At 32.2% G+C, this 23,085-nt stretch overlaps 2 protein-coding genes across 3 annotated transcripts in view; one reads left to right on the top strand and one right to left on the bottom strand.

The window, feature by feature from the left end:
• Window positions 1-23,085, bottom strand: part of LOC148605531 (tryptophan 2,3-dioxygenase-like) — a 44,509-nt gene that overhangs the window by 14,032 nt on the left and 7,392 nt on the right. The window contains exons 2-7 of the mRNA XM_088549826.1: window positions 19,929-20,285; window positions 7,413-7,450; window positions 6,605-6,892; window positions 1,909-1,999; window positions 429-496; window positions 90-155 (exon numbers count right to left, since the gene is read on the bottom strand). Of these exons, the coding sequence (XP_088405952.1) occupies window positions 90-155; window positions 429-496; window positions 1,909-1,999; window positions 6,605-6,781 (402 nt within the window). The 5' untranslated portion in view covers window positions 6,782-6,892; window positions 7,413-7,450; window positions 19,929-20,285. The remainder of the gene's footprint in view (window positions 1-89; window positions 156-428; window positions 497-1,908; window positions 2,000-6,604; window positions 6,893-7,412; window positions 7,451-19,928; window positions 20,286-23,085) is intronic.
• On the top strand, window positions 9,508-22,456 carry LOC148605532 (glutamyl-tRNA(Gln) amidotransferase subunit B, mitochondrial-like). 2 transcript variants are annotated; one of them, XM_088549836.1, is made up of 12 exons: window positions 9,508-9,625; window positions 12,573-12,723; window positions 13,036-13,149; window positions 14,132-14,321; window positions 15,505-15,627; window positions 17,368-17,481; window positions 18,043-18,127; window positions 19,069-19,303; window positions 19,692-19,825; window positions 20,493-20,601; window positions 21,019-21,153; window positions 22,304-22,456. In XM_088549836.1, the coding sequence occupies exons 1-12, from the start codon at window positions 9,525-9,527 to the stop codon at window positions 22,433-22,435; spliced, it is 1,623 nt and encodes a 540-aa protein (XP_088405962.1). In that variant the 5' UTR covers window positions 9,508-9,524; the 3' UTR covers window positions 22,436-22,456. The 2 variants fall into 2 exon arrangements, with proteins under 2 accessions (XP_088405962.1, XP_088405963.1); XM_088549837.1 differs by having other exon boundaries at window positions 20,493-20,571.

The following is a 23,085-nucleotide window of genomic DNA, read 5'->3' on the forward strand; positions in this document are numbered from 1 at the left end:
AGTAAAAAGATAGTATGTAAAATATTGTTACAAAATTTTCTGTATTTTTGTATTGTTTATTTTTATGCTTTATGTCATACTCTACATACCTTAAGAATGAGTACAATTCTGCTGAGTCTGTTTACGATTTTCAACATCTGTGTTTCATCAACAACCTATTCAAAGAAAAGGCAATCAAAGGCAAGTACCAAACACAATTTGTTCATCAAAATTTTCAGTTTTATTTAATAAAGCAATCAGGTAAACTATCTCATTTGCGATTTTCTTTATTTGAACAGCCTATAACAGCCGAGTAAAAGCCTTTTTCTGCACAGAAAAGAAGGTTGATTGTTTATACACTGTAATTCAGTATTCAAAGATCAATGAAGAAACAAAACATTTTTTGTACGATTTAATATACAGTATTGTTTTTATTGTTAAAGTCTTACTGGCATTATGAATATATCTCTAACAGAATCTATCTCGAACAAAATCTGCTTGAACCACAACTCGTAAGCTGAAAATTAAACATATTGGGGTTCATTATGATTCAAAACAACATTGAGTATGCCACAAAAATCTGAAAATATACAGAGTCACTATAGATGCATTTGAATCATTTTGCTTTTTAACACCTGCCTATGGTGTGTATATGCATTTAGTTGTATATAATTTTATATCTTTGTTTGATTAATTCAAAATTATCATATTAATTGATAACACATGCTCTTTAATGGGCTTTGTTCTATTATATTTTGAATTGTTCATGTAATATCACGCTTTCGAAGGAAGGAATCTATGGGAGGGGACTAAATATATCATCATGATGAAGAAGCAATTCCAAAATCGATGGTTCATCTGTGGTATAGGGAACCAGGATCAGAAAATTATAATAAAACAGAACAGGGACAATACAAGATAAAGAAAACAGACATGAACAACCATTAAAGAACATGAAATAACTAAAATAACACGTAGTAGGCTGAGATAACCCTCCGTGCACCCCATCCCCCACTCATCAACCAAAATATTATTTTCAGGTATCTTTATACCTCCCATTTACGAATCTTTTTGTCGCCAAAAAAAACCAATAAAATGATGTGACAACAACGAGTTTTTCATAAGAAGGTGATTTTTTGGAATTTCATATTTTTTTTTCATTTCACCTATAATTGGCAATTTTTTTTTTCATATTTCGTACTTCAAACAAGTTTTTGCATATTCAAACACACCTACATGTATGTAGCATCTAAGCTTTCTAATGAACCAAGGCAGTGCATATTTCAAGAGTAATCAAGGGAATCAACGTTACAGAGGTAATCAAAAGAATGTAATCCAGGTACAAAGACCAGACATGGAAAACAGACATACACAACAAAGAACATTAAGTAACTAAAATCATACATACAAAGAAACAAAAGCAAATGAGCAACTCGGACTCCACTAAAAACTGGGAGCATGGACCATGTGCACCTGTTTTCCAGGCCATTTAGGCGAAAGAATGGTACCCCATACCCATTAAAATTTCAGTGAAAAACCCACATTCGTATGTGGTAGATTATCATTCATTCTGCATTTCTATAAGTACTCGCCGAATTGCTCATAAAATGTCACATCCGGGGTTTAGACGAAAGGGGAAAGAAAAACAATGACACGGTGAACAAATCGGTTCTCGTGCAGATAAATATACGATAGCGATTCACAAGTGTATGGTGGTGACTATAAATTTTTTGCAGTTAAATGATGACTAAAATCTTGTTGCAACACAACCCTGTTCCAGAAATCTAGCGCGGTACAATTTTGGCAAGCTCTTGCATAATAAAATTCAATTAAACTAACAACAGATTGATTCCGTTAGTAATTAATTTGGAAAGAGACAGAACAGTGTTCAGATGTGGATAAAAAACCAAATTATGTAATAATATTTACCCTGATGTGTAATAATGAAAAGGTGTTCATCATGGACCAATTTTCCTGCAGCTTCACTCGACAAGTTCTGACATTTGAGCAGGCAATCTAACTGAAAGGTTAGAGTAATAGTTGTAAGATATAATAGCTGAAAAGTATTCTCCTGTAAAGATAGATTTTACCATCTCAAAATTAATGTAAAGTACTATAGGCACTGTTATGTTCTTTAAAATCCTTTTGCTATATATGTAGAGATAAATGATTCTGTTAACTCCTCAAAACTGGTTTCTTTATTAAACGTACTATTTCAATATTTAATGATTTTTTTCTTCCTTAAACTGCAGACAAAACCCAAAGTGTATGGACAGACATTTATAATCCAAGAAAACCTAAAACTGAAAAGAAGAAATCGTATAGACGTGGCTTACGGTGTTGGTGTCATTTTGGTAACGTCGAAAATTTGACGCCTTTATTTGTATTGCGACGTACATCGTTCTGTAATTGTGAAGTGTGCTTATTTAATTTTTAAAATGTTATGGCGCATTCGTCGTCCGCGTCGTCGTCGTCGTGGTCTGGGTACACTTCGTTTCCGTGCGATAACTTTAGTTGTGGTTGACGTATTGTTCTAAAATATTGATATGATTTTACCAACAACTAAGAAGATTCCTATTTAATTTGGTCTTTTTTGTCCCTGCCGCTTTAGAAACAGGAGTCAAAAAGGGTAAAAATACGTATTTTATTAAAACCCATGTAGATTGGTTTGTTTTTTATTTTAAATATTATATTTTTAATGTGTTCTTTATTTAATTCGGCTAAGCATATCTACAGCAGATTTTATGTGTTTTGGACCGTTTTCAAGTTGTAGGAGGTCAAAGTTGGGCAACGCCTAAAACATTTTCATGACTTTTTTGGCCAGATTTCGAAATTTTGGATTCTTCATTGGACTCCTCATTAATAATTCTGTCTGCATTTTTCAATCAGATTTCGGATATCTCTTACGGTTTTCGAGTTATAAGGGGTCAAAAAGACCACACCAGAATATTTTTTTTGTTTTGCATATGCACATACAGGAGTGCGCGCAAGGTGGGACCTTTCTTTTTCCTGTTTTCTTTTCAACATTTCTTTCATTATTTTATCAGATTCGCGAAAATCTTTTTATTCATTACGTCCACAGTCGTAATAATTTAATCTAGTAACGTAACTTCTCAATATTTTTTTATTGTTTTTAAAATTGACGTTAAAAGAGTTTTTACGTCGCAAAACAGAACGTTACTTTGGAAACGTCAAAAATGCGCTTTGTGACATTTTTGTTAGACACGGTTTTACATATATAAAGTCTAAAGGAATCTGCCAACCAGCAAACTTAATGGGTATCGGATCGTCAAGTCATGACGATGCAGCACAAACAAAAAAATTATATAAGTCTAAAGGATTGTACAGCGATACCGATAAAGATATTAATACACTATAATAAAATATATAATGAGCAAAATTTTCAGTCAACAAATGACCTTCTTCAGTGCCTTAAATAAACTGAGTGTGTATGAAAGTAAATGGTCTGTGAACACAACTCACTACCTAAGCAGGTGTATACTTGCGACGTAAACAATTTTATTGACAGTTAACGAAGGTTATAGACACATGTTGTGTGTTGATCTTGAATACTGAACTATAAAACTAAAAATATTTACATACACTGTAATAAGAAACTACAAAATAGGAAGAACTTAATGTTTTTGTTAATTCCGTGTGGGTGTAAAACACGGAGTTCTTTTATCCAATTCCCTCCCGCTTCACTCTCTATACATAGCTCCACACCGTATTTTTCATTTTGTTGAAATCATCGAGGCAGTGGTTTGGAAAACTGAAGAGTTGACTCACTGGGAGTAAAGGCTTTTTGTTAGGTCGCTCCTGTGTCCGTTCAAGCGCTTGTGAAAAGGCTGTTTAGATTTACCAACATATTGAAGGCCACAGATGGGACAGTGGTGCAAATATATTACATAAGCACTCTTGCAGTGCACGTTACAAAATATTTTGTAGCGTTTCCCCGTGACTGTACTGGTGAATGATGACAAGTGGTGCATTTGGTTGCAACATTTGCACCTTTTGTCACCACAGGAGCGACTCTCGCTTGGAGTCAAGTTGGGCTTAGATATTTCAGCCCTCACAAGCAGACTTACGCAAATTGTCTGGCTGTCTGAAAGCAATCATAGGTGGTTCGGGAAAAACTTTGGATAATGTTGAGTTTCTCTCGACAGAGGCCCAGTGCTCACGAATGGTATTGTGGCTGTTTTTAAGGCAAGGCTGGTATGTTAGAACACAAGGGGTTCTTTTACATTTTTTCTTTGCCTTGTACTGTAACAGACTACTTGTTGGGATATTGTGAATTTTTTTTTAACCCTTCTTTGATGGTCTTGTATCCCCTTCTTCTTAAATTGTTATTCAGTTTTTAAGGATTCGACATTTAATCAAATGCGCCTTAGCCTAAGAGCTTGACTAAATGGTATACTCTTAGTCAGGTGAGGTGGATGACAGCTCTTAGGCATACGATATTGATGTGTGTCAGTTGATTTGGAGTATAGGTCCGTGGAGAGCTCTCCCCCCCTCCCCCCCCCCCCGATAAGGTGCTAGAGGTATCGAGGAATGAGATGTTAGTAGCAGATGTTTCGTGAGTGAACTTAATTGAAGGGTGTTGATTGTTGACACGTGCGATAAATTTATTTAGTTCTTCTTTGTCATGTGTCTCCTTCATATCCACGTCGTCAATACACCTATACCAGAACAGAGCTTTTTCTATAGTGGATTCAAGTAGTTCTTTTTCAAATTTTCCCATGAAAATATTGGCATAAGACGGAGCCATTTATAATTTATATGAAGAAATCGACTCAACACCATTTGCTTTTTTGAACAATTCGTTCGAATTTCGCATGGTGTACGCGTGAATTAATAAAATATACAAATTTTAGATGTTGTGACATTTTGGTTAGACACAGACAAAATGCTGCGCTTAGATACATGTTCAACCAAGTACCATTATTTTTAGAATATACTATCTGCAGCAAATACACATGTAAAATTCAAAATTTCATAGTTATTAGTTCACTCAATGCTAACGAAAAAAGCTTTTGAAAAAGACTGGGTAGAAACGTGTAGAAAACGTCAGGAAAAAGACAACGTGACATCACAACATACGTGCGTATTTATCTACTATTAGACAATAGAACTCTTTTTTTTTTAGAATAAACATGATATTGTGAATATTTATACAGTCCTTTAAGCGTGAATACACTTTGGTAAAAATACTATTCATTGTTATATTTTACAACCGTAAGCAAGAAAGTAGCCAGTGGCCAACGTCGAAAAAATTAAGATTTGTGACATAATTGAAATACGGACAAAAGGCTTTTAACAAAAAGACTGATTGAACATTTTATATATATTTTCATTGGGGTTACGTAATAAATTATCAATATAGTTAATAAAAGTCCCGATAAAAAGCATAACTTTAAAAAAAATTTCTAACATTTTGTCTTCAAATCGGTTTCTTTCCATTTTTACAATGTCCACATCAAAGAGGGAATATTTGTGATGTTGTAATACGCTTCGATCTTATCATTACATCGTCTGCATCACTAACTACTCTTTCCAAAAAAGTTTGGTTTATCAAAATACGCCAAGAAACAACTTAGATATATTGGTGAAATGGGAAGCAAGCATTTCTTAATGTTACCTGTCCACTTTTGAAAATGGACGTTCTTGTGATCGAATAATACTTTTCCTCAACAATTAACAGCATCTTTAAAAAAAGACTTATGAAACGTAATCCTAAAACAACAACCATTTTCGAACATTTTAATATCTATATTGCCTTTGGTAACTCCACATTCTAATAGCAATATTTCTTTTTTCGTAACCAGGCTTGGTTCAACTGAATGTGACACCAACAATGTACGCAACGTCTATTAAAAATAATGTTTAAAGCAATATTCGCTTTAAATCAATAAAAATTATTATGTTATGAGCCAAATAAAAGAACCTGAGTGATAACCCTTACAATACCCCCACGCGCACACCTTTGCAGTCTTTAGAAAATATTGATTCCTGTCATGTATTAAAATAATTGAGCCAGTATATAGTGTGAGAGACGGGTGGAGTTCGTCTTGCATGTTACATGTGCATTTATGTCTAAGTCTATATTATTTATATTATGTATCTTTAGTTAGAGATTAGATTTGATAGCTAAAACAATGCAGTTAGTTCAAATGCCATAAAATAACACCAATACGATAGTATAAGTCCCCCTCCCAAAAAAATAAAAATGACCCCACCCATGATGATAATCATATCTACTAACTCAGCAAAGTTTGATGGAAATGGTAAAAAATTAGAGGCACTATCCAGTAAACAAGCCGAAGTCCCCTCCCAAAAAAGTAGTCCCCTCTGACCGATTCCTGTTGAAATTATTCCATCAAAAACTTAATGGATACTAACCATACACCAAAGTTTGAAGAAAATCGGTAAAAACTGATGCACTATCCAGACGACAGCAAGTTGTGACGGAAGAACGGACACACGGACGGATGGACGGGGCAAAAATATTATACCACCAAAACTTCGTTGCGTTTGGGTATAAAAAAGAAGAAGACCACGTAAGTTGGAAAAACATGCGTTCTATCCCCGTTTGTTCTTTATGCAAATAAAAATCGTTACATCATACCTGCAAAAACGACGCATATGTTTCTGGCTTTGCTCCATCTGCCTTAGATTTTGTCTTCATCGTCCCCATTGGGCAACCACCGAGTAATGCCTCATCCTCAGTATCGGTCATTTTACCGTTTACTGGACACCTTTGTGACGGATCGTCATTTCTTATAGTCTTGGAAGTCCTCTCCATTTTATCTATTGGCCAGAGATTCGGATCAATCTAGGTCAATTTCTTTATAAGCACTGGTTGCTTGTTTGACAAGTTAATTATATTCTGAAGCGAACGAAGGTCTAGTTGAACCTTACAATGAAAAATAGTATATAGTTACTGTGAAGCATGATGACAATATTTAATGATAAGGTATGTTAAATGTCAAAACACAGTCCTTAATTTGGAAACTGAACATGTAAGTGTTAAACGCTTAGCATGTTTTGTTCAGATGATAAATGGTAATGCTTTATGTTAATTACAGTCCTACTTTTAACATATGAATGTTACTGAAATACAGTCATACTAATAAATAGCTTGAAATTAGTTTCGCACATGTTTCTCGTACTTCCAATGAGCCGTTTCACAAAGCTTACGCAAGACTTATGTGCTCGTAAGTCCTTTTGATTTGTTAAGGATTGATGTGTAACTAAGTCTTACGAGTACTTTATTGATCATTATCTGAGACAGACCCAGCAAGCAGAAACAAACATAAACAATATATATCCAGTGACAGGGTCTAAATGCACTGCTACGCGATGAATAGCACAACTTTCGTGACATTTTGTCGGTTTCTGTTTAAATAAGGAGCAAAAGTTAGTATGAGACTTACTGTTTAATTGTTTGTGGCTCTCTTGTATTGACTTAACACTGGAAAGGACAAGGTTATTATAGTAAACATAAATAGAATTTAAATGCCTTACAGATTAACACAAAGAATGTACCTAAAACAGGCCACATCACGGAAAGCTGAAACTTTTTGACCCAGAAACCATTTGGTGTGCAACAAAATTATGTGTGTGATTTTACCCCATAAAAAATAAACAAATTCGAGAATTGATTCTTGGTGTCATCCATAGTGACGTCATACAACTCTCTGCAACAATTATCAATCATTCTGATATTTTAATTAGTGCATTAGCTTTAAATGCATGTTTGTAGACGATTTACTAAAAATGGTTGATCGTCAACATTATTTCGCTTTAAATTAAACAGCCACAGTGGATAAAGATTTGAGTTAACTTTAGCTCTCAGCAAGTATAGAGAAGTCCTATATCTACGGTAGAAAACACCAGTACCCAATCTAACGTTCTACTGATTAAACGTTTTAATATCTTTTCCTGTAATAAACTCAATGACAGATTTTAAAGAAATAAATTGATTTTGCTCGAGGTTGGGGGGATGTGACAACATACAATTGCATGCAGTAACTTACGTGTGTGTCACAGCTAGTGTGATACCATTGACTTTCAAATATTTCAACTACATCTTGCCTAACGAACAGTATAATGCATTTAGCATGCAGAAGAAAAGAGTTGTGGATTCCATATCTCTCGGATATCTTGCAGAAGAGAAGAGATGTATATCCTATAACCATCGGCTACTTTGTAGAAACAAAGAGATGTGGATGAGTATCCCTCGGCTACCTTGCAAAAGGGATCGAAAAGATATGGATCCTGTATCTCTCGGTTACCTTGCTTGTAGAGGAGAATTTTCCGTCAGCTACTTTGCAGAAGAGAATAGATGTGGATTCTGTTTCTCTCGGCTACCGTGCAGAAGAGAAGAGATGTGAATCGTGTATCTCTCGGCTACTTCCCAGAAGAGAACATATGTGGATCCTGTAATGCTCGGTTTTCTATCTATATGATTTGTATTTTTTTAATTCAAAAAGTGTTAACACTTAATTCTTAAACTGGTGTTAATAGGACCGGATTAGATTATCAATGAAAAAATCTTAATCAATTGAATGAAGTAAAAGATAAAACAAATCTCTAAATTTTAGAGTAGCAGTAATTACATCATTAGATATAGATTAACAAGTGGGATTGTCGTTGCCGAAAACAGGTTTATTAGGAGGGACAAAAATGCTGAAAGGGCAAAGCTATTACATGGAGTGTTTTCCTTAAATATGAATACTTGCTTATACCAGTGTACAAAATAAAACATACATGCATCGTGCTCAAGATTTGTAGTAACTTTATACATGTAGGAGAGTTCTTCGTGATGATGTCATCACTTACCTGTAATTTGGTGTGAGTTGACAAAAATCCATTGAGTAGCATGGTGCATTAACATTAAATCATCTGACTTCTCAATTTTTAAGATTATTGAAAAATTCCTTTGTTCAAACTCTTTTTACCCGTGGAATTTTTTAATTTTAAAATATTCAGAAATTAGACCATATGAGTGTAAAATCTTAATAATAATTTTATATGAAAATAAAGGTTTACATATAATTATCACTACAAATTTATTTTTCAAGTAAAAGAGTTAAAAATTCACATACACGATTTGAGCTATTTTATCTAAATGAAACATTTTTTTGAAAATAAAATAATCAAGTTATAAAGTTTTAAAATTTGGGATTCTAATCATGAAATTGTCCTTAAATATTTATTTTTCTAGTAAAAGAGTTAAAATTTACATACAAAATATGGGTTATTTTATCTATATGAAACATTTTTGGAAGTAAAATAATAAAGTTTGTTTTGAAAATTGTCAATGGTTCATTTATAGTTGTTTATTTGTCAACCAATTTGACACTTAATAGTATGAAAATTAGTGAATATGACTTCACTAATGAGATTGCAATTGGCGACTACTTCATGAACGAAGAGAAATCTTGAATGTATTCAGAATTTTGAACCCATTTGCGACTTTTGCGTAACATGGTCCGAGTTCATTATCGTCCGACTTACCATGAAATAGTTACTTCCCCTGAAACATGGCAGCCTCCTTGGAAAAAATTACTCGAATCTGCAATCTTTGTAAACGACGATATTTGGTTTTATTGTCCCATACTAGGTTATGTCATGCCATAAAAAGGTTAGATTCTTAAATAAATAATATGAAACAGGTCAACATGTTAGGTATATAAATACAGAGCCAAAGTTTCACCATCATCACTCACTATAAACATAATATAGTCATAGACCTAATACTATGGCCATTATGGGGTAGGCACTGCCTAAACTAGCGAGCACCGTGAGCTTTACTGTACATGTACCGCCTGTGTGGGATTCTTAAAAATAATACAGGACATTACAAATGGGGGAGGGAGGTCAACCTGCATGAACATTTTTGCTTTGCAAATGCAATATTTTTAGTTTTATTGAAGCAGCAAGTGAAATCAGTATTTTAATTTAAAAATCCACCTTGTTAAGTGATTAATTGGTGGGGGAGTTTTTTTTTCAGTAAATGGATGACTTTTGAGAAAACAAAGGTTTTTTTTTCCAAAATTCCAACACCATACCCCCTTTCCCCTAGCTCCCAAAATGGACAATAACTTTATAGAACTTCACTATACTTAACATATTTTATCCCTTAAGGGCATCTCAAGTTTCTGTTTTGGTCTGTCAGATCAATCTGTGAATAGCTGTGAATTCCAAACAAGAATAATGATTGCTTTTCCTATCTTAGAAAAGCTACGCTTCGATTTGGATAATGCAATCAGAGTTATGTTTTTTTCAAAGGCGGGTTAGGTTCTTGACAACAGCAACAGTGGAACAGCGATGTCGAAGATACACGTATGTACATCCACGTGTTTCATGAACTTTTTAACTTTCTTTTAATTAGTATGAAAATAGAAAAAAGACTCGAAAACTATCAGAAAAGATAAATTTATTTTTACTGAAACGTAATCCTAACCTATATATTTTTATTTCTTTGATTTAAGGAAGTGATGAATTTTCTCCATAAGGACAGTCACTTTTTTGTTACTTCCGGGACATGACTTTTTTTTCGTTAGTATATGGGGAACCTTGAGGGAAATTTAGATAGTACATGTAATAACCGTAGAGCTCTCACTGCTTTGCGGTGCTCGCTAATATGGTATGGGTATATGCATTGCCTATAGGAGAGACCTTCGTGATGTCATCACTTAGCTGTGATTTGGTTTCATTGGCAAAAAATCCATTGAGTGGTATGGGGCGTCAACTTTAAATCATCATAACTTTTTAAATTTTTAAGATAATTGAAAAATTTGTTAGGTTTCTTACACTACCAATAAAACTTCGTCCATGGAATTTTTAAACAAATATTCAGTACTTAGACATAAAATTTTAAAAATAATTTTATAGGTAAATAGAGGTTTACATTTAAATATCATTTCACGTTCATTTTTCAAGTAGAATAGTTATAAATTCACATACTAAATATGAACTATTTTGTTTAAATGAAACATTTTACAGAAGCAAAATTGGATACAAAAAAACAATGTTATATAGTATTGAAAATTGGGATTCTTATTGTGAAATTGTCAATTGTTTATTAAGTTGTTTATTTGCCAACCAATTCAACACTTAATGATATACAAATTAGTGAATATGACATCACTAATGAGAACTCTCCTATTGAAACGAGCACCAAGAGATTCAAACCTTGATATAAATGTAGCCTTCAACCTACAACTGTGTAATTTTCATAGCATGAGAGGGCTTGAACATTTTCAAATCAGCAAGCCCTCCTTGACATTTTACAAACCCTTCTAATCTATACATCCTTCATTATTTGTATGAATTCAAGTTCTACCTTTTTCACTTCAGTCTCCCATTGAATGAGAACTGTGATATGGTCTTGAAAATTTATTGGGGAGAGTTGTTCTATTGAGATAGTTCTTACCTCCTATATTTTGTGTGGAGAGCTGTCCTATTGAGATAGTTCTCATTTCATATATTTAGTGACGAGAGTTGTTCTATTGAGATAGTTTTCATCTCCTATATTTAGTTGGGAGAGTTGTCCTTTTGATATAGTTTTCATCTCCTATATTTAGTGGGAAGAGTTGTCCTGTGGAGATAGTTCTCATCTCCTATATTTAGTGAGGTGAGTTGTCATATTGAGATAATTCTCATCTCCATTCTTTATTATGTTGAATTTTTAAAAACAAAGTTATTTGACATGAAATTAACCACATGGCTAGTAAGTAAATTAATTTATTAAATTATTTTAACATGAGGAAGGCATAAAACTTCTCTTTTAACTGAAGCAGATTTCATGCCATTTACCACTTTTACTGAGTTTGATTCAGATAATTTTATCTGTTTGAGCAAGCAAAGGATATTCCAAATATTTGTTATTTTGGTGATTGAACAGTTTCTACATTAAATGCTGAGTTTTGTCTTCAACCAGAAATAGCTTTTTTAGTAGTTCCGGACAAATAAACATATACATTGTATGTCTTTTTTGGCAGTGTTCTAGACAACATTTCAAAGCTTTAATACATACAAATGTATATGTAGTGTTGTAGCATTTTGCATTGATGAAAGTTTTTCAAGTGATCAGTATGATGAATTTTTAATGATTTTCTATAAATTTAATAGCAAGCTTTTCATGTGTCACTGTCAACATTTGGGGTAGCAATCATGCATCTGAAACACTGACGCTTTACTCCTTCCTCCAAACACCAAAATTATATTGAGGTGATAAACTTTTAAGTCACAACAATTTTTGGCAAGGCCCTCTAGCAATCAACAGCATGCATTTTGAAGTCGGTAAATGTCTTTCTGGTGTACTGTGTCAAATCTATGCCTATAGGACAACATTATCATGAAAAATCAAATTAAATTTGCAGTCTTCTATCTTAATTTGTAAGCAACAATATTCATTGTTGCTTGAATTTTCACCTTTTTTCTACAATTTTGTTTGGATGTACAAAAAAAAAAAACATTTTACTTTAGTGTGACATCATTATCCTATAACCACAGACATTGAAATCAATACTCATTGCAAATGTTACGGAATTATTTGCTGCTTAACTAAGATGTTTTTGTTGTAGATCTAAAAAGTGGAAGAGTGTAGTAGGACTAGAGGTTCATGCACAGATTAATACAAGAAGTAAATTATTTTCTGGAGCAGAGAACAAGTTTGGAGGTGCTACAAATTCGCATGTAGCTTTGTTTGATGCAGCCTTTCCCGGTACCTTGCCAGTATGTCTATACCTCATCTTTTCTTTTCTGTGTGTCATAAACATATTTAGTTCTTCAGAGATGTAATTCCATATTAATGGTATTTATTATGCTGAAAAAGTACAGGATGAAAACTGAGAAATTTCAACTTTCCTGTAATACTCTTGAATTTTTCTGATTTTAGCTAACTTCTTGGCTTTATATTTAATGACTACATTCAAAATTATGTTATTTCCAGGGAAATGTTTTTATCATTAGGGGATGTGGACTATCCGATACACATTCCTTATTTGATAGTGTTCACCAATTATTAATTAAAGATTTATGTTTTAGGTGATCAATAGAAGCTGTGTAGAGGCTGCAGTACTAACAGCTTTATCACTGAAATGTAAAATCAATAAAGTCTCCAAGTTTGATAGAAAACATTACTTTTATGCTGACCTACCAGTAAGTATTGATCTGCTTGCCTATTCACTTGAATTACTTTTATGCTGACCAGTAAATATTGACCTGTTTACTACTTGAACATGTATTTTTTGCAAATATATGACAAAAAATCAAAAATATTGAAAATTGAATACTTATACAGTGAAACCTGACAAAACATGAACTCCTTATAGAAGTTGTTTGTTCATTATAGACAGATGTTTGGTTTACCTAGGTTTAAAATATATTTAAATTGATATGGAGGAACTTCAAAAAGTGTCTGGTATAGAAAGGTTTTGGGTTCATTCAGAGCAGTTTAGACAGGTTTTGGGTTTATTCAGGGTTCAGTGTAGACAGGTTTTGGGTTTATTCAGTGTTCAGTTTAGACAGGGTTTTTGGGTTTATTCAGGGTTCAGTTCATATAGTTTTACTTTATAAGTTAAAGGAAATATTTTAACATGGATTACTTGTAACAGTACATGTAATCCCTAATAAATTACAAGATTATATTTAATACCTGATATCCATCTGTGTTTGTTATTTCCTGTATTTTTTTAAAAACTTTAGAATTATATACAAGCTTTAAAAACAGAAAATTTCATGTAAACCTATCATGGCAGAACAACCGGTAGAACAGGGTCAAGTAAAACATCTGTCTTTTATTCTTTTGTAGTGAGAATATAACTTTTAATTATCTATACTATAATTATGGTCTTCTTGTGGAAATGCTTTGTTTTTACACAACATTAAAATAAATGAATATATACTTCTTCATTTCAAGTATTTAGTTTTTGATTGATTTGTACAAGTACTGTGAAAAAAAATAAAGTTGACCTATTTTACTTCTGACAGATCTTTAAGAAATATAAAAATCTCTGTCTTAACAAATGGATACTTTGATAAATGTTACATTCTTAAAATTGTAGATCAATTTCTTTAGAACTGTCAGCCAAGTGTTCCTATATTTAGTGGGCACATGTTCATTCTTATTGTCAATCTTCAGGCTGGATATCAAATAACACAGCAAAGACAACCTCTGGCAGTCAAAGGTCATGTGGAGTATTGCATCAAGGATAAAAATAGCTTTAGAAACAAAACTGTTAATATCACACGGATACAACTGGAACAAGACAGTGGGAAAAGTTTGCATGATGAAATAGAGAAAATTAGTTTAATTGATCTAAACAGATGTGGTAAATGCAATATTTGACAGTAGTTACCTGTTCAAAGAACACACTAGACTTAAGTTTTAAGATCAACTTTACCAAATATTTCCATATTTATTGATAAAATGGAAGTCAAGTTTGATAATAATGTATTAACAGTTCAGGAATTATTATTTTATTCTTCTTTGTCCTACTTAGATTTCTGAATAAATTTGGCCTTCTTAGATTTCTAGATAAATTTGTCCTCCTTAGATTTCTATATAAATTCGTCCTACTTAGATTTCTGGATAAATTTGTCCTATTTAGCTTTGTGGACTATACTAAAGTATTAATTAACCACATTCAGAATTTAATTAAATTTTGTGGACTGTTTAATATAGGTCAGATTTATTGTATATAATATGAGATGGGCACAACCTACTACGGTGCATCACACTTATAAATTTTTTGTACATTGGTAATATCATTGAAAAAAAAAGATGACATTGGTAATATCATTGAAAAAAAAGAAGACGATAGCTGAAAGGGGGAGATTGGATAGGTAAACAGTTGTCTATTTAAAACAAAAATAATAATTCAGCGTACCAGATCTAGGTATTGTAAATAATTCTTTTTTATTTTTTCTTTGTTTTTGAATGGCAAATTTTAATTTTAACCTAATTAAGGCTACATTCGATTTGAATTCACTTTTCTTGCTCATTTCTGCGAGCCTGTCTGATGCCTATACCTGTTTGACTGAACACAGGTGATGCTCAGTATTATACTGTGAAATCTGTCTAAATAAAACCCTTTATGCTGATGGATTTGTTGTCTTTAGGCAACTGTTAAGTTTATATAGGTTTAAAACATATATATGAAGGGACTTCAAGAGATGTCGGTTTATACATTCCAGGATTTGATTTAATCATTGAATTTTCAAAATTTCGAATGTGGTACAATATGTATCTATTATCACCAAATCTGAAGTCTATATTAGGATATGAATGCTCTGCATTATTTGTCAATAATTAAACTTCATATTTAAAATGTTCATTCAATACATTACTTTTCAAGGAGTTTACTGGGCATTTCTGTCACCAACTGGAATGGGCTAGCTCTTCAAAGATCCTTGTTTTTGTTGGATGACATCCTGCATCCAAATATACAATTAATGTCAAATCAACCAATAGATGTAGAGGTAAATACCCTTACTTCCCATCTTTTGTTACAGGAACAGGTTTAATGGAGATTGTAACAGAACCAGACTTTACTGATGGTGTTGAAGCTGCTGCATTTGTCAGAGAATTACAACAAATCTTACAGACCATCAATACATGTGATGGCAAGATGGAACGTTAGTATGTACAGATTGTGCATGTAATTGTCAAGTCTTTATAATGATGTTTTGGGGCCAGCTGCATCCTGCCCAGTGGAATGAGGATTTCCTTGTTGTTCATTTGAGACCAACGGTTTGGCTTCACATTTTCATCCTGGTTGAGTTGTTGTCTCTTTGACATATGCACCATACCTACTCTCATTATATTTAATTCAGAGTATTTTGGAGTGATATTCAAAAGTTTGTCAGTGGATTAGATTTTTTATTAGCTCACCTGGTCAAAGGCCATGTGAGCTATTGCCATCACTTGGCATCCGTCGTCGTCATCATCCGTTGTCGTCGTTAACAATTTTTCAGAACTCTTCTCCTATAAAACTACTTGACCAACTGGAACCAAATTTGGTATGAATGTTCCTTGGTGTATCCTGCATAGAACTGATGTGAGAATTTTTGATCTGTCAAAAACATGGCCGCCATTACTTAAAATAGAACGTAGGGGTCAGACAATAGTTTTTCACATATATCTCCAAAACGGTTAGGTTAAGCCAAATCCTGACCACTTAAAGTGTTCAGCATGATGAGATCTATCTGTGGTCAAATTTTCATTTTAATCTGTTCAGCCATGAAGGAGTTATTGCCCTTTTTCAAAGTTGTTTTTGCTATATGTAATGTTATTTCTTTCAAAAATTTGCTCCTCTGACACTATTTTACCAATTGAAACAAACTCGGTATAAGTGTTCCTTGGGGTATCCTGCATAGAATTGAAGTGGGGTTTTTTGATCTGTCGAAAAACTTGGCCACTGTTATTAAAAATAGGACATAGGGGTCAGACAATGGTTTTTCGCATATATCTCCAAAACCGTTAAGTTTAGCCAAATTCTTTCAATAGCTGAAATGATCCTTATTTTTAGGACTACAAAAGTCTTCAGGTATAAAATTTGTCAGACACCTTCTAATAAGAGTTGACAGGGGAAAATCACAGGTTTTTTTTTTACAGTTTTCAGCCAATGTCTTGAAAACTATGATAGATTTAGACTTTGATTTACTGAAATGATCCTTATGATAAGTCCTATCAAAGTTTTCTTGAGTCAAAATTGTTGGACAACTTCTTGTTTAATCTATTGCCCTTGAAAGGCAAAATTCAACCAGTTGAGCAATTCAGGCTCCTGAGAGCCTCTTGTTTAGAAGATTGTAATGTGAATTTATTTTCACATGTCAGAATATCAATTTTGCTGCAACTATTTTTGTGATTTACACTCTGTCTAGCATCTATTCCACAATATGGATTTATTTTTCATGATTACTATTTGCTTGTGAAATTTGCGGAAATAAATCATTCACAATGATTTGTTGGTTTACAAGATATGGAATGTATAGAATTTATTTTTATTTGATATCAACTTGTGCTAATACAACTGCATAATCCATGTCAGTCAAAATGCCAAAATGGTAAGATTTGTCTGTAGATAATTAGAAAAAATGACTGAAAATGATATTTTCCTTGTTTTCAAAACCAATGTAGTGTTTATAAGTCAACCTACTGAATTTCAGGTACAAAATGTATATTATAATACTGTAAGAGCAAATATTAATACACAATATATGAATATATATATTTCCTCTAAAAATTGATGAGAAAGTCACATTTTTTGCCAGTTTTCAAGATTTTTACATTAATTGGACAAGCTACTTTAAATTTACATTTTGTAAGCATATGATACATTACAAAGAAATATTTTTTTTGTATTTTGTTTTTAGAGGGATCTTTGAGAGTTGATGCCAATATTTCTGTACATTTGTCAGGCAAGCCATATGGTATAAGGACTGAAGTCAAGAATCTTAATAGTATTAAAAGTGTCTTAAAAGCTATAGGTATAATTCAATCATTTACAATATTTTTCCAAAAGTGGCCATTAAGTTCAGCATGAAATTTAGTATATTAAATAACACAAAACTGTCTGTTATCTCAAAACTTGTTCTATATTACACTTTCATTATGATTAAATTCAAGAGCACTTTATTATAGTGTTCAGTGAGTATCCTGCATTTATTGACAGTTTATTTTGTCATTCTTAGATGTAGAACATTTTTTAATTAGTTATAAAAATGGCCACACAACATAAATAAGAATCCATATCACACCAACAACCAGTCAGAGCTGTTCTGTTTTTCTTTTTTGACTAGCTATCAATGCTTCAAATTTTTAAAATGATTTTTGTCATTTACTTCAGGAATCATTGTAATATTATGATATATGAAGAAATATTATTTACTGGTCTTAATTTAAAGAGATGTAAAAATATAACAGTCAATCCTCATGATATAAAACAATGTATAGTGAGTAAATTGTAACAATTAGTGAGGTCACTGTTACCTGGTTAAAGAATACTTATGAGACAATTTTATCTAATCATAAAGTGTGTATATTTGTAGATTTTGAGATTATAAGACAAATGAAGGTTTTAGATGAAGGTGGAGAAATACAGAATGAAACCAGGTCTTTCGATATTGAATCAGAGTAAGACAGATTTCCATTTAACAATCAGCCTTATTTAAGTTGCATATTTTTCTTCTTCTTTACAACATGATGTGTTGTAGTAAAAGATTTTATAGATATTTCTTCACTTTTAAAATAAGTTGCAGGGCATTTAGATTAAAGAAATAGTTTGATATATAAAATAATATGACTTTTTAAAAAAAAAAAAAAAACATAAGATAGATCATACTTAACTTGCTTTCATTTTTAAAAATTAATTATTGTATTCTACTGGAGATAATTAACAAAAATACTGCATACCACAACATATCTGTTTTCGTTCCATGTATTAACAATACATGGAGTGCCTCCTTATATCTGGAATTTTAAGTGTTTAAATGTACATTTGTACATGAAGCAAGATAACTATTGCTGAATGCTTGTAAATGGTGATAATCCAACATAGTATTTTACAAAGTTGCAAGTGAGAGGTATCACTCGGTAAGCTCACATAAAGTTCAAGTTTTAAAATTTCTTTGGGTTATTCTTTTTGCTCAATCTGAACATAATATCTATTTTCCCCATTCAAAAAGTGAACTCTAAAGATTCTTTGGATGTTAAATTTGCCCTGTGTTTCAATTTTAAAGGGTCATGTAAGAAAAATGTCTGAAATTTTTTCAAGTTGTATTACCACTTTCAATGTGGTCAACATTTTATGCTTTGTCAAAATTTAAACCACAATTCCAATTCAGAGCTATATCAGGCAGTAGCATCAAGCTCCATCTTGCAAAGCATTTTATTAATACTTGTTTTTAAAATTGATTTAGGGGGTCTAGATAACTTTTTTTAAACTTTTTTTTTAACTTCCAACAGTTTATAGGTAATAAAGATCTCAAAAAGCAGTAAATATATCTGCAGTTATATGTATGTATTTAGAGTGCATTTTAAGAGTTTATAAAATTAGTGGCTTTTAAATTTTGCAGGGAAACTTTACCAATGAGGGATAAAGAGGTTAAAACAGATTACAGGTTTATGCCAGAGCCAAATCTTCCTCCATTACATTTGTTTGACAATAACACAATTAACAGTGTTTCTAATTCATCAGAAATGATCAATATTGATGACTTTTTTCACAAGTTGCTTCCCCTTCCTGAAGAAACCAGAGTACGACTGGAACAACAGTATGGTATATCTCGGAACAATTCTATGATGTTGGTGGTAAGAACAAGGTTCTAAATAATGGCTTCAATGTCTGGTCATTTTGTACATCTTGATAAAAGCATAAACAACAATACTTTTATTTAGTTGGGTAAAAAGAGTAAAGATTTGTTGTTAAAAATTTTGGCCTCATTTCGAATCCAATATCTACTTCCCATGACAGCTTTATGTAATTAATGCAGACATTAAAAATTTTGAAGAAGCACAGGCATTAGACATAGCTAATTATTTATATGAACTATTTCACCCTGAGCAATAGAATCAGAATGAAAAAAGGGGTTAGGGGTCACCATGAATCATTTCAAAAATGATATGCAAATGATATGCAATTAAGTTTAAAGTTATCAGATATTAAAAGAAGTGTTTATATAATGCTATTCTTTTATAGGATAAACCAGACTTACTGGTTCTCTTTGAAGCTGTGATGAAATCGCCAACAAGGAGTGGAAAACTAGTGTCAAATTTTATATTAAACAAGTTTTCAGGAATTCTGAATGAAAGAAACTTGACGCCTACTGAGAGGTATTTTTGTAGTTTCTTCTCTTTTATATGTGTTTCTGTTTAAACAATGATATTTCAATCTCACATATACATGTGGATGTCATTGAAATAGTGAATGACTTACTTGGACTTAAGCCTTATTTACTCCCATGTGGAGCATAGGCAACTGACAATTCATCCCCATCTTAATCATTTCTTTGCTAGTTGGTGTATGGTGCTCCAGGTTAACCACTTGCGTTCATTTATTTATCAAGAATTCTCCTCTGGATCAATTTTGGTCGTCTCCTTTTTCTTATCCTTGAGTTTCCATTGTAAGGCTTGAACAGTAATGTTACTTTTCTCTTTTGGAAGTGTATGTCCTAGCCATTTCCATTTTCTTTTTTTTATTTCTTGCATAATTTATACCTGATTTGCTCTTTCCAAAAGTTGTTCATTGATAATTGTATTTGGCCACCATATCTGAAGGATGTTTCTCAGACATCTGTTTATGAATATAAATGTATATTAGTGTGTATTATATTCATCTCTTTATTCGATAATTTATTACTTTATTGAAACATGTTCATCGGTTTTCATATTTTTTATATTACCTTTTACATTTTAAATCATTTTTTTTTTAAAGATTTTTAATATCACATACAAAAATGAAGTTCATCTAGGTGTTTTTAAGTATAGGTTTCAATTTCAGTCCAGTTTCAGCAGATGCTTTAGGAAAGTTAATGGATATGTTACAGAATGAAGAAATATCACACACCATTAGTGTGAAGGTAAAAAAATCACACAGCATTTGTGTGAAGGTAAAATATCACACACCATTTGTGTGAAGGTAAATTTTCACTCATTGTTTGTCTGAAAATAACATATTACACACCATTTGTGTGAATGTAAAATATCACACACCATTTGTGTGAAGGTAAAATATCACTCATTCTTTTGTAAAGATAAAAAATAGCATTTGTTTAAAGTTTTATATTGATAAAGCATTAATACTTCTACTAAGATTTTGTGCTTAATCTTCACACAACAATGTCTGTAAGACATTTCAAAGAAATACACAAAGTTCATTATCTCAGCTTTTGTGCTATTCATTCTATCATTAAGCATCATGTTCAGAAGAAACACAGTAAAGCTTATGAAATAAAACCATCAAATTTGATAATGGTGTTTAGAAAGTCTGCTTTCAGAAATAATTCAATAAACCTCTTAATTATCAGGTAGCTGAAGAAATGTTTAACCAACCAGGAGAATCTGCTTGTGATATTGTACAGAAAAATGACTGGTATCAGGTTAATGATGAAGCTGTACTGACCCAAGTCAGTCAAACCATTCTACAAGAAAATGTCCCAATGGTAAGCTTGGTCATAGAATATGTACAGACTTGTCCTTAAAGAAGCACAAAGAGCACACTAGTAACTACTACTAAGTAGTATTCTATAAAAAGAGATTTTCTTTTTGATGTATCAGTGAATGGGGTGTGTCTACTTACTGATTACCTGTAGTCACTGGGTTCAGAGGTTTACAAAGAACCCCAAAATGACAAGAAAATTTTGTCAAGCACTAATTAGGTCAAGAAAATTTCGTGCTAACAATCCCTAAAAAAGCAAGGTTGAATATTACATGTAAATGGCTACCTCTGTTCCAAAAAATCCTTAAGCTCAGTCTTAATTTTGATGGAAAAAACAGATATGTATCAATTCTGCTACAGTTCTAGTCACACCTTAATTACATGTTTACTGGTTAAATGTTTTGTTTAAAGATTTAAAAAGATATTGTTCAGTGATTTTTATCGTCAAATACATAAAAGCATTGATGAGATGGATTTCTCATTAGTATGCAGCTTCAGGATATTTATGTCCTATTCACACATTTTTTCTGGTTAAGTGTTTGTAACATGGTATGGAATAAAACACCATTTTTAATGTTTAATTTGACTATATGTACCATCAGAATCAAGGAAAATAGACCAGATTTTCCATATCATTTTGGTGAACCGAGTTACAGTTTCATTGAAATGCACTGAAAATAAAAATTTCCAAGGCAGATAACTCTGTTAAAAACCTCATTTTTCTAATATTCTATGGAAAAAAATCTGAGCAAATCCAATCTTTCAGAGATCAAATAATTGTCTTTTCAAAAAAAGAAAGCATTCATGAGTGAAATTATATTGTCAGATCAGTGGGTGTTTGATATGTATGTTTCTGGTTTCTGGTTTTTCTGATTTTGCCTGATTCTTACAAAAACTTACACTTGAAAGATTACCTATGATTTTGTCATTTCTTAATGTAGACTTAAGGTAAGGGACATAACTCTTTAAATTAGTGATATGTTTCCAAAGCTTATCAAGCTTTCATTTGAAACAGAATGAAATCAGTCCAAGTTACTTTGATGCTTACATGAGATTGATGTAAAATGGTAAATACAAACGTTCCAATGATTTGTTATGTCCCTTACCCTAGGTCTACCTCCTTAAGTAAGAAATATTTATTTCCTGTATTGTAGGTTGCCAAATATTACAAAGGAAAAACTAAACATTTGAATAAGCTTGTAGGGAAGGCAGTCAATGCATCTAATGGAAATCCACGACTTCTAAAGAAAATTATCACAGAATTATTACATGGAGAGGAGAAATAAATATGTATATATTTTTTTAAATAGCCTTGTATTAATGTTCTCATGAAGACTTCTGACCATACAATTCATCTATCCATCAGTCATAAGCTATTAAGGACTCTCACACCTTTATTTCTCCACAGATTTGCAATAAATTTATACCAATTGTTGCTAAAGTGAATCTTTTTGACAATTTAAAAAATCAGCTATGTACTCTGAACAGTTGAGGCATGTATGGCCACACCATTCAAGCTTGATACAGCTCTGAATTTTGATTATGATTAAATATTTAACACCGGATAATTTGATTAAATTCAAAGTGGCCCCTAATTCATAAGAATTCCAGTCACAGCCTTCCTTTGGATATTTCACTGTGATTGATACTCTTTCTGTCAAGTTAATGACTGGTTATCATGAAAATGCTTGTTTCTGACCCCTATTTGACTTCTTATTCCTAAGGGATAATGCCTGTCTTCCTTTTGTGATATGGCACCTTGTGGTACAATTTCAAAGAGATCCATTCACTTAATACCAAGGTATTAGTCTAGATAACAACTTGTTTCTGGCCTGTATTGGTTTCTAATTCTTAAACAGATCTAGAGTAAGTGACAACCCAAAATAAGTTCCAGCTTTTCTTTTGTGTAATTGCACATTGTGTTATATAAAGATTC

Source organism: Perna viridis, chromosome 10, assembly GCF_037379345.1.
Source record: "Perna viridis isolate PV_CMFRI_1.1 ecotype Kerala chromosome 10, ASM3737934v1, whole genome shotgun sequence".
Lineage (NCBI taxonomy): Eukaryota > Metazoa > Mollusca > Bivalvia > Mytilida > Mytilidae > Perna > Perna viridis.